The sequence below is a fragment of the Neopelma chrysocephalum genome, unplaced genomic scaffold, assembly GCF_003984885.1.
Source record: "Neopelma chrysocephalum unplaced genomic scaffold, ASM398488v2 Primary Assembly neopelma1_74, whole genome shotgun sequence".
In the NCBI taxonomy this organism is placed as follows: Eukaryota; Metazoa; Chordata; class Aves; order Passeriformes; family Pipridae; genus Neopelma; species Neopelma chrysocephalum.
The window spans coordinates 204,741-215,893 of NW_020897735.1; the positions used below are offsets into that span (position 1 = coordinate 204,741).

Consider the following 11,153-nt stretch of genomic DNA (forward strand, 5'->3'; position numbering starts at 1 on the left):
GGAGCTGACAGAGCTCACCCTGGCATCACCCTCACTAACACACTGTCCCTTGGCTCCCTTGGAACTGACCCCATGTCTTCACAGTCCTGTCACACCCACCTTCAGTTGCTTCAGGGTGACAGCATCCTGGCTCTCCTGAGCTGCACTCTGACTTCCCAGTACAGGCTCTGAAATAGAAAATAAAAGAAAAAAATGGGAAAGGCCTCATCAGTGTGGTGGCACATATCTCCTGACAATCCCTGTCCTTCCACGCTGCATCTACACACTCCATGTAAGATCTTCCCATGGGCACATCCCCTCCAGGCAGCTCCAGGGGGGTTACACACCAGGGATGGGCACTGCTGTCCCATCCTGCCCTCCTCCTCACACCCTGGCAGCACAGCAAGACCAAGGCAGGAGAAAAATCTCCCCATCATCCTGCACAGAGCTCAGGAGCCAAACAGAGCCTGGCCACAGCACTCAGCCCCGGAGCTGAGAGGCAGGAGTCAGCCTGAGGAAAGGCCAAGCAAGAGGGAGAGGCATGGCTGGAGTGCTGGGGTCCCCACAGAGCCCCAGGTAAGGAGGAGTGAGGTTGCAGTGCAAAGCAGAACCTGCTAAACCAGGCAGGGTCTCAGCCACACCAGTTTTTGGGATCCCAGTGCCCAGTGAGCACCACAGGGTGAGCAGTGCCCGTGGGGGCACAGGGTGCAGTGGGGTTGGGGCTGCTCCACACCAGCACAGGGTCAGACACAAGGCTGACTCCTCTTTCGAGCCTTGCCAGCACTCCCTGGGACATTCCCGTGGGGAGACACACCTGTGCTCTGCTTCAGCCGCCTCATGGCCACCTTCAGGTGCTTGGTCCTGCCCAGGTCCTCCCCGAGGAGGTAGTACCAGCCACTGATCTCCTGGGGGAGGGAAGAAGCTGTGGGTGCAGGGACAGATTTCACCCCCATTTCACTCAGCCCCCACCCCCAGAGGGTCCCAGGGCAGGAGCTGCCCCAGGAGCACTCACAGCACACAGAGGTTCTCACACACAGACACACAGCCCAGAGCCCTTCTCCCAGGACACGGCAACAGCCAAAATTCCAACCTCCCTGCAAGGAGGGATCAAGCATCGCTGAAGCAACGAGCTTCCAGCTTTTTAGAGGGGGACAAAGTGCAGAAAAACAGCTGGTCTCCAGTAAAACTGTCCCTCTGGTGTCTGCAGCAGGCAGCAGTGCCACAGGGAGGACACAGCTCCAGCCATGTCACCACAGGAGGATGCCCACAGCAGCCCTCAGCAGTGCCAGGTGCTCTGCACTGGGATCCCATGTGGCCAAGAGGACAGGGCTGACCTCGGTGATCCCTCACCCCTCTCCCAAGGAGCTGCCACTGTCTCCCAGGGGGACCAATCCCAGGAGTCAGAAGGGGTTTCAAGAAGGTCCCAGAGGAAGGGGCCCAGTTTAAAGTGAGCATTTTAAATCCACAGCAAGGAAACTGAGGAAAGGGAGGGTGAGGGGGGATATCCAGCATCATGCAGCACCCAGGGGACAGGGCCAGCCCATCTCAGCCCTGCTGAGGCCCAGGAGCTCCACGTGCCCCCAGCAGCCTCCTCCCACCCCTGTGAGAGCCGTGTGTGGGGGCTCTCACAGGGACACTCCATCTGCTCTGTGTGCAATGACACTGTGAAACTCCTGCCCAAATCTGAGAGGGAAGGGACATCTCTGGGGAGGCCAAGTATGACCTCCTGGCCCCTCCTGGGGGGAGCTGCAGCTCAGAGCTCATTATGTTCACTGCCATAAGAAAGCTGCACCTCACTTGTCCACATCTCAGAGGAGGCCATGCTCGAGTTACCTCTCACCCTCTCCTCAGGTCACTGCCACCAGCAGCTCCTTTTTAGCTCCTTCATAGCTCCTGCTATGAAGAGAATTTCCACACCCCAGTGTGGAAATCTAAAAAACCAAAAGCATTTGGACAATGCTCTGAGGGACAGGGTGGGATTATTGGGGTGTCTGTGCAGGGCCAGGGGTTGGACTGGATGGTCCTTGTGGGTCCCTCCCAGCTCAGGATGTTCTGTGATTTTGTGAGCTCAGGTGATGTATTAACACTTCCATGAAACCCCTCCAGCTTGCTGAGATATTCTGCTGTCCAGGGGAATGACCAGGGCTGTCCAGGCAGAGAACCCCTACCCGGGATGAAACATTCCCACGTTTTGTGGGTGGCTGGGAGCCGTTTGCCGGCAGCTGCCCGAGGAAGGCAAACCTGCCGTGAGAGCTGTACTGGCGAGCAGCAGCCAGGCTGGGGCAGCAGCACCGTGACCAAACCCGCAGGGACAGGGATTCCAGCGCAGAATTCCTCCAGAACAGCTGAAACCTCCGAGTCTGCCCTCTGCCCACCGCTGGTGAGCACAGGGAATGGGGCAGATTCCCCCTTGGAGGAATCACAGAATCACAGAATGTGCTGAGCTGGAAAGGACCCACAAGGACCATCCAGTCCAACCCTCAGCCCTGTACAGGACCATCCCTAAGGGTCACACCCTGTGCCCCAGAGGATCAGCCAAACTCTCCTGGAGCTCTGGCAGCCTTGGTGCTGTGCCCACTGCCCTGGGGAGCCTGGGCAGTGCCCAACCACCCTCTGGGGGAAGAACCACACATCAGATGTGACCCAGGCCAGGCTGAGAAAGGCTGACCCCACCTGCCCCAGGCAGCCCTGCTGGACACTGGGCAGGCAGCACATGTTGGGGTCACCTCTCTGCCCCCCCAGTTCTGCTCTGTGTCCCTGCAGAAGGGAGTGACAGTTCCCTGTCCCAGGATCCCTCCTCTAACAGCCCCCCCATCCCTGCCCCCAGCAATCACACTGACACCAGTCTCACAAAGGCCATCCATGCTGGGAATGGGACCAGGGAACTCCCTGAGCACCTTCTCCCATGGTGGGAGAAGCCTGCTCCTGCTCCTGGGGTGCACTGCATCCACCCACTGACCCCAGAGAGCCAGGCCCCAGCCCCACACGTGACATTCCAGCAGGGAGGTACCTTGTCCAGGGACAGGAGGGACTTCACACCAAAGCTCATGCAGCCAATCAGTTCACTGTGCCTGTGGGAGAGCCAGGGACCATCAGCACACACTTGTTGAAGCACCAGATCCCCCCTTGCACCCCTCTTCACAAACACCCCTGCCCATGCCAGGAGCCTGGCAGTGCCCAGGACGTGCCTCCAGCTCCATACTTTGGGCAGGCCTGGTGTAACCACATGGACCAGCAGCAGCAGGGCAAGGAGGGGCTGGGCCAGAGCACCCTGGTCACCTCCAGCCTGCCTGGTGGAGCAGGAGCTGGGCTGAGGAGGCAGCTGGCACAGCCTGCAAGGTGCCAGACCCCCTGGTGCTGGGATTTCCCCCTCACTGCATTGCCCAGAGGGAGGGAAGGTCCCAGCCCCGGGCCGAGCTCCAGCTCCCCTTGGCTTTGGCCAGCAGTGCAGGCACGAGTGGCTGCAGGGGTTTTAAATGCTGGCCCAGCCAGTGGCTACCAAGCAGCAGCAATGGCAAGGTGACAAGGGCAGGATTTGCTCTCTGCCAGCCTGTCCATGGGGAGGTGCTCACCAGCAGCAGCTGCCCATGAGTGTGACCCTGGACGGGGTGTCCCTGGTGTCCCCCTCGTGCAGGGCACCCTGAGGGCAGGGCCAGCCCTCGAGGCCCAGGGTACTGCAGGAGCTCAGGGGGGGTGGCAGAGCAGATGGCAGGTTCTCTGCCACACCAGCCCCATCTGACAGAGATCACACAGCAGCTGGCAGCCCCCTACCTGGAATTCCTCTCTCTGTTCCAGACTGTGACCAGGAGACGTTTCTGCTCATCCTCCTCCTGCACTGGGCTGTAACAAGCAGAGGGGACAGTCCATGAGCACAGACCTTCCCCAGGAGCACCCAGCAAGGTCCTCCAGTCTCTGCACAGAGCACTGCAGCACCACCCCAAACAGCAACCTCCTCCAACAGCCACTGCTGCACTAATTCACTCATCCCTGACAGTGCAAGGGATGTGACCCCTCCTGGGCAGGCACTGGGGACACCACTCAAGTGGTTTAAGGGGAAAAACAGTCTTGCAGAAAGACACATACCCAACATCAACAGGTAAATGGAAGGGACAAGCCACAGTTCATGCTCGGAAACAACCACCCTGTGCCAAATTAAACACTGCATGTGGGTCAGAGGTCTGGCACAGCCAGCAATGGCCAGCTCTACCAAAACATTAAGTCATGCAGCTCCTTTCCCATGCAGAGACATGCTGGAGTTTAAGGAAATCCTTTTACCTTCCTCATTCATACTGGTGCCCCCACTACTGCAGGTGCAAGGTCTGGGAAATGGAGCCCAACTCCTGCCCAGCAAGAAAGTCCGACCATGCTGTGTGCTGACAGCTCTGCGAGCCTCCACACAGCTCTGCCCAAAAGTTCAAGGCATTTCAGCTACAAAAACCAGCAGAATAATGTCTGTCACTCCTCATCTCAGCAGCAGAGCTGCTCATGCATGAGGGGTGTTTATTGTAGAGCACAATGCAAAAGCAAACACGGGGTCTTGGCACGGAGAGGGAGCCCCAGGACAGCGGCCACGTGGGTCCCCACGGCTCAGAGTGAACCCAGTGCTGAGGGGTGGGCAGAGCTCCCCCTGCCCTGTCATACTCACAAAACAAAGTGCTCGTGGAAGACGGGATTTTTGTTGTCTGGCACAGTCTTGGTCTTCTGCCTGCATTTCCAGTCAGCATCTGGCACGATGGACATCTTGAGGAGGAAAACAAGCAGTGTGTTAACACTCCCAGAGCAAGCACTGGCATCAGCTGCCAGCTCTGCTGCTGCTGTGGCAGGAGACTGGCACAGCCACTGCCATGGATGGCTGAGCCTCAGAGATCCAGCTGAGCCGGTGCTGATGGGTGGTTTGGATCACTTCACCCTTATGCCTGTCAAGTAACTGTGTTACACAACTGCTCAGGGCAGGGGAGGGAAGGAAGAGAGCAGAAAAATCAAGGACTGGTGCACGCAAGTGTTGCTGGCTCACCTCTGACTTGCACTCCCTCTTTGGGTTGATGTTTCCTGCACTGAGCTCACTGGGTGGAAGCCTGACAAGGTGACCTCTGAGAGAGCCCAGAGCCTCACTGTGCTGGCCAAACATTTATCCCCACCAGTCCCTGGGCAGCCAGTGGGATGTTCTTGCAGCGAAGGGCTGACACAGCCCTCAGCAGGGTCCTGTCCTGCAGTTTTCCACTCCATGCAGACACTGTGCCAACAAAACCCATGAGCCACCCAGCCACCCCCCTGCAAGCTGGGGGTGCTCATCCAGAGCAGGACAGAGGGGGAAAGGGAAGGGACAAACAGCCCAGAGCATGCTTGGAGGAGCCAACCACAAAACCCCAAAAAGCACAAGCTCCCAGAGCAGAGCCCCAGGAGAACCCACCTTCACGTAGGAGTCACACGCACGGCACTCGCTGCCCATCAGGCCTTTTGCTTCCATGACTGGAAAGGGAATGAAATGGTCACATCCCAGAGCAGCAGGGAAGGCACCCTCACACTCCACAGCCCTCTGCTCCACAGGGTGCTCCCTCCTCGTGGGGCCAAACCTTCCCCTCACCCAGCAGCCTCCCCAGCTCCCTGCCCTCACTGGGCACCCCCAGACAGGGGAAGGGGGTTATTGCATTTTTGCTTTAACACACCCCTGCTATAAATACAGGCACCTGAGGGCGAGGGCAGCAGCAGATGCAGTTCAGCATCAGGATGGCAAATTGCATTCCCTCTGCCTGACTTCCCCCAGCTCTGGGCTCCCACCCCGGAGCCAAACGTGTCATCAAGTTAAATATCAGCAGCCGCATCCTGACACAGCCCTGGCACTGCACAGGGACCCCTCAGCTGCCTGGGGGCAGGAGATGGGCAGCAGGGTCTGGATGGCACAGGATGGGCTGTCAGAATGAGGCCAAGCTCCCTCTTAATGAGCAGTGACTTTGCCTCTGTCACAGATTGTGCTCCTAATAAACAGCCAGCCCGACAGAAACCCCAGTGCAGCAGGGGAAAGGGGTTCTGCAAGACCCTCTGGGGCTTCAGGAAGTAGTTTGCAAGGTTCCTCCAGGACAGGTTGCACCAAGGGCTTCCTCCTCCAGCCAGACCTGCTTTGGGGTTAAAGATGTTGGGGTGCAGAATCAAGAAGATGGGTCACCCCACATCCCCCAGCCTCCTCCTGCCTGCACTGAGTATCTTGAGCATCCATCATGTGCAGCCCTGGATCTTGAGGTTCCCTTGCCCCTTTGCTGGACCACTTCCCTCTTCCCAGACCCTCTTTTGGAGTCAGCATCAGAATGGGACAGTGACACACCCAGCTCGTGCTGGGGCTGCTCCAGGTGGAGGGACCTGGGGTAGAGTCTGTGCCAGACCCTCAGACCCACACACAGCTTGGAGGGAGAGGGAAAAACCAATAAATAAATAAAAATAAATAATCCCACCATATTTTCATGCAGTTTCTCCTTTACAAACGTGCCTGCACAGCCAGAAAGGGCAGCAGGCACAGGGGCTGTACCAGGCCAGGCCCTGCAGCCTCACCAACCTCAGGCCATCCCTGGCCCCTTTTCATCCCACCCAGGAAGGGAAGAGGCTGAAATATAAGGTGGGATGTTCCTCAAGAGAATTCCTTTTCCATCCCCTCCTTCCCTGCCACGAAGGTCTCTGGGACAGTGGACTTCCCCCCCCATCCAAAGCATGGCCATCCCCAAGGGCACTGGGATCCCCAGGGTCCTGCTTTCCCCTTTCAGAGAGCCCAAATCCAGGCCAGCAATGAGCCTGTTCTGTACACAGGGAGGGAAATTTTACTCTGACCATTTCAAACTCTTGGCTTTTTCCTTGATTCTTTAACCGTGACCCTGAAGCCCTGACGAGCTCTGGTAGAAAGAGCTCAGTGCCAGCAGTGCAGGACACACAAGGCCTTCTCTACAAAAGTAATCTTAGCTTGGGCTCCCCAGGGCTTCCAGAGAGGTTCTTCCCAAAGAAAAGAGCAAGTTCTGACACTCCCATTGGCCTCTCTGATGATCACCATCAAAGCTGCAGTGACAGTGCCCTGGGACTGCCCAGGGCTGTGATGGAACCAGTGTCCCAGGTGCTGCCTTGCACTGAGCCCCCAGTGGGACATGACATGGCTTGAGGGACACCAACCCCAGCCTGTGCAGGGGAAATACTTTTGTTGAAGAAACATTGTTGGTGCTAAAAACTGCAGCCTTTGGAGGTAACAGAATGGTCTGGAAATCGCAGCAAATGCGGCCAAAGCAAAAGAGGTTTCAGGAGAGAGACAATGCAATTGAGATTTTCTTTTCCAAATGATATTTGCCTTTTTTATCTTCACATGGAATTAGAGAAAAATAATTGATACACATGGGTGCAAAACAGAGTGTTCAGCCCGAAATGAAGGTCTCCAGAAATTTCAGTTTGGCCTCCACATCGAACAGCTCCCAGTTGTGCCACTGTACACAGAGTTGTCCCCAACAGCTGCCATGGAGCTCCAAAGAGCTTGAAGAAAGGCCATGGAAGTGCTGTCCCCATCACCAGCCCACCCTGGCTCTGGGACCCCTCTGGGATGCTCCCAGGGGGACACTCACCGTGCAGCACCAGCGTCCGGCCCCGCACCTCGATGGACAACTTCAGCTGGCCTGGGGGAGAGAGGAGAGGGTGAAGGAGACAGGGCTCAACCACCCCACTGCCCCCAAGGCTCACACAGGGCCAAACACATCCTGCTTCCTCACTCCAGGCCCAGGGAGCCGGGGGGAAACATCCCACTTCATGGAGGTTTAGGTTGGATCTCAGGAAAAGGTTCTTCCCCCAGAGGGTGGTTGGCACTGACCAGGCTCCCCAGGGCAGTGGGCACAGCACCAAGGCTGCCAGAGCTCCAGGAGGGTTTGGACAAGGCTCTGAGGGACAGGGTGGGATTGCTGGGGTGTCTGTGCAGGGCCAGGAGCTGGACTGGATGGTCCTCATGGGTCCCTTCCAGCTCAGGATATTCTGTGATTCTGTGATCTACGGCTCCAGAGGCAAAAACATTCCAAGGAATATTTTCTTAGCACACATTAAGCTCTGATGGCAGGAGGAATGAGCCCATGGCAGAGGGAAATGGGAGAATGGCCTAGTCAGAGCAGCCAGGAGCAGTTCATCACTGTGTGGGTGTAACCCAAACTGTGTATTCCACACCCTCCGTGCCATTTCCCAGGAACTGTTAACAATGGACCATTTGCAGCAGCTGCCCAGAGCACACCTGACCCCTCAGGCTGTAGTTATGGGTGATGTTAACTCCCCTCCAGGGAGTCATTAGCACCTCCACACCCAGCCTGAGGGGTCATGGCTGCTAATGGGCCACTAAGGATTCCAAAAATATCTCACCCATTGTGGAACTCCCTGCCCTGGGGGAGGTACTGGGCATTCCCACTCCAGCCTGGGTGTGTATAATCTTAGGATCTTGGCACTTCTGGTACCACTCCTCGGATCCAGAGGAGGACCAGAACCTCAACCAGACTGTGACCAGCACTCTCACCAACAGGTTTCCCCCCATTTTACTCTGGACTCAGAAGGACCACGTGGGGCTCAGCACGGGGGCCAACAAACACCACTCTGTTCATGCCCCAGGGTGCTGGGTTATACGTCTGGGTTTTGTGGGTTAAAACCAATTGCTTGTCCATATAATTGTATTATTGTATTATTTTTTATTAAATTGTAACTCTGACTTGTGGTCTCTTTCGAGTTGGGTTCATTTCTCCTGCTGGTTCACCTTTAAACCAGCACAGAGCACCAAGATGGCACAGTGGCTGTGGGATGAGTTGCCCCTGGTTTAACCAAAGGGATGCAGCTCAAATCCTGCCCCCAGCTCAGATCCAGCTTCCCCTTTCCTCTCCCTGAGCTTCTGTGCAGGCAGGGGGCTGTCACCCCTCCAGCAGGTGACAGTGGGCCAAGCTGCAGATGGCCTGGACAAAGGACAAGGAGAGTGGAAGTCACAAAAATGATGAGGGGTCTGGAGCATCTCTTATGAGGAGAGACTGGGGGAGCTGGGCCTGGTTAGTCTAGAGAAGAGAAGACTGAGAGGGGATCTTATTAATGCATATAAGTATCTCAAATCATACAAGTATATAAGTATATATACTTATAATGCATATAAGTATCTCATTAATACATAACTATCTCAAAGGGGGTGTCAGGAGGGTGGTGCCAGACTCTGTTCAGTGGTGCCCAGTGACAGGACAAGAGCAATGGCCATAAACTAAAACACAACAAGTTACACCTAAATATGAGGAAGAACTTCTTACCACAGAGGGTGGCAGAACACTGGAACAGCTCCCCAGGGAGGGCAGGGAGTCTCCCTCTCTGGAGACATCCCAAACCCACCTGGATGTGTTCCTGTGCCACCTGCTCCAGGTGACCCTGCCTTGGCAGGGGGGTTGGACTGGATGATCTCCAGAGGTCCCTTCCAACCCCAACTATTCTGTGAACTGGTGCCTTTGGAGGCAGGAACACACTGGCACAGGGTCAGCCTGGGCCATGGCACTAACTGGGATTCATCTATATGCTGTTGCAATACCTTGCTCTGTGCATATCCCCTCCCTGCCCTGTTTGCTATCCCCAGGGGGGTTTGGGGGAAATGGGAAAGCCTTGAACACCTTGTCACTGACTGTCACATCCAGCAGCAGCTCATTATCCCTGGACTATGGAGAGGAGAAGATGCAGGGACAAGGACCACTGGCAGCACAGGCCCAGCCCCAGGAATCACAGCAGGGCAAGAGCTCCCACACTGCAGCCTCCTCGTGTCCTGGGCATCCCAGACAGCAGGGGCTGCTGGGCAGACAGGGAATCTCCTAAAACCAGGGGTCAATACTTGCTCTAATCCAGGATTAAACAAGAATGGTTTCAGTCATGTGTTTTGACACTGAATAACTGTCAGGTGCCAGCGAGGCCGGAGCTGCCAACCCCCAGGGAAGGGCTATACTCCAGCACCCTGCAGTCCCCCTGTGCACATCCACCAGGGCTGGGACTGAGCAGACCCTACTCCCAGGGATGCAGCACCTCCTGGAAGTGCCTGGCCCTTGAACAACAGCAGAGAGCTTTTGGTGGAGGAGGTGGTGCTAAGGGACAGCCTCGAGGAGCTCCATCAATAAACATGACTTTGGAGCAGGTCTGGATGGAGCTCCCCCCTGCTCCCTGTGCACTGGCTCACCCACAGTCATTCACCAAGCCAGCAAGCAGGATGTGCCTGCCTGGGCTGTCTGGATCCCCAGTGCCAGCCCTGCCAAGCCTTGCAGGGGACCTGCTGCCCACTGTCACCGTGAGCAGAGCGAGGAGCACGGTCAGAGATCAAAGGCAGGATGGATCCAACAGCCAGGAACAGGCCAAAGGAGCTGATCCAAGTAAGAGCACTGGGGCATCCACTTCTGTCCCTCAACAGGGCAGAGAATAACATGGAAGAGAAAAAGAGCTTGCAGTGCTCTGGTGTCTGGAGCGAGTGACAGAATCTTTCTTGGAGCAGGAGATTGATCTGATTTGCTGAAGGAGGAGCCAGGCCCTGACCCACCCCACGGGCAGCCCTCCAGGATGAGCCTTCTGCCCAGATGGGCTGGCACAGCACAGCACCAGAGCTCCCCACGGGACTGGGCAGAGCCTCGTGGGTGCTGCAGAGCCCATGGCATGAGACAGCAGCCCAGCAGCCACCAGTGATACCCACCAGTGCCTTTTAAACCACCTAAGGTGAGAGAGAAAGGGAGGACTTGGAGAAGAGAGAGGACACGGGAGGGATGGAGCCAGGGAAGCTCCACAGGGAGCAGACCAGAGTAACCCAACCAGAGCATCCTCCCGGGGAACTGCTCTTGGTGTGGACTCTGCAGGCAGATCCAACCTCTGCTCCTGAGCTTGTCCACCTGGGACAGGATCAGCTGAAATCCAAAGGCCAGGCAAGACTCTGAACCCAAAATCCCCTCTGCAGGGTGCCAGGGCAAGATGGGAGGATTATTTCTAATGAAAGAGCGAAGGAAGGAGCATCCCAAACACATCTTTGCAGTGTCATATCTGCAAACAGTGTCCACAACCACAGAGGGATGGACACACTGCTCACAGACCCCACAGAGGGATGGACACACTGCTCACAGACCCCACAGAGGGATGGACACACTGCTCACAGACCCCACAGAGGGATGGACACACTGCTCACA

The 11,153-nt window shown here is 56.5% G+C and overlaps 1 protein-coding gene across 5 annotated transcripts in view; it reads right to left on the reverse strand.

Moving 5' to 3' along the window:
• RGS3 (regulator of G protein signaling 3) overlaps nucleotides 1-11,153 on the reverse strand; it is a 93,391-nt gene that overhangs the window by 66,822 nt on the left and 15,416 nt on the right. For 3 of the 5 annotated variants that reach the window (XM_027687768.1, XM_027687766.1, XM_027687769.1), the window contains 7 exons: nucleotides 7,569-7,619; nucleotides 5,390-5,448; nucleotides 4,625-4,719; nucleotides 3,751-3,819; nucleotides 2,990-3,050; nucleotides 794-884; nucleotides 100-167 (listed from right to left, as the gene is read on the reverse strand). In XM_027687768.1, coding sequence (XP_027543569.1) covers nucleotides 100-167; nucleotides 794-884; nucleotides 2,990-3,050; nucleotides 3,751-3,819; nucleotides 4,625-4,719; nucleotides 5,390-5,448; nucleotides 7,569-7,619 — 494 coding nt within the window. Of the gene's footprint in view, nucleotides 1-99; nucleotides 168-793; nucleotides 885-2,989; nucleotides 3,051-3,750; nucleotides 3,820-4,254; nucleotides 4,272-4,624; nucleotides 4,720-5,389; nucleotides 5,449-7,568; nucleotides 7,620-8,728; nucleotides 8,747-11,153 lie in introns of those variants that run through there. The other 2 variants (XM_027687770.1, XM_027687771.1) reach the window with 2 other exon arrangements.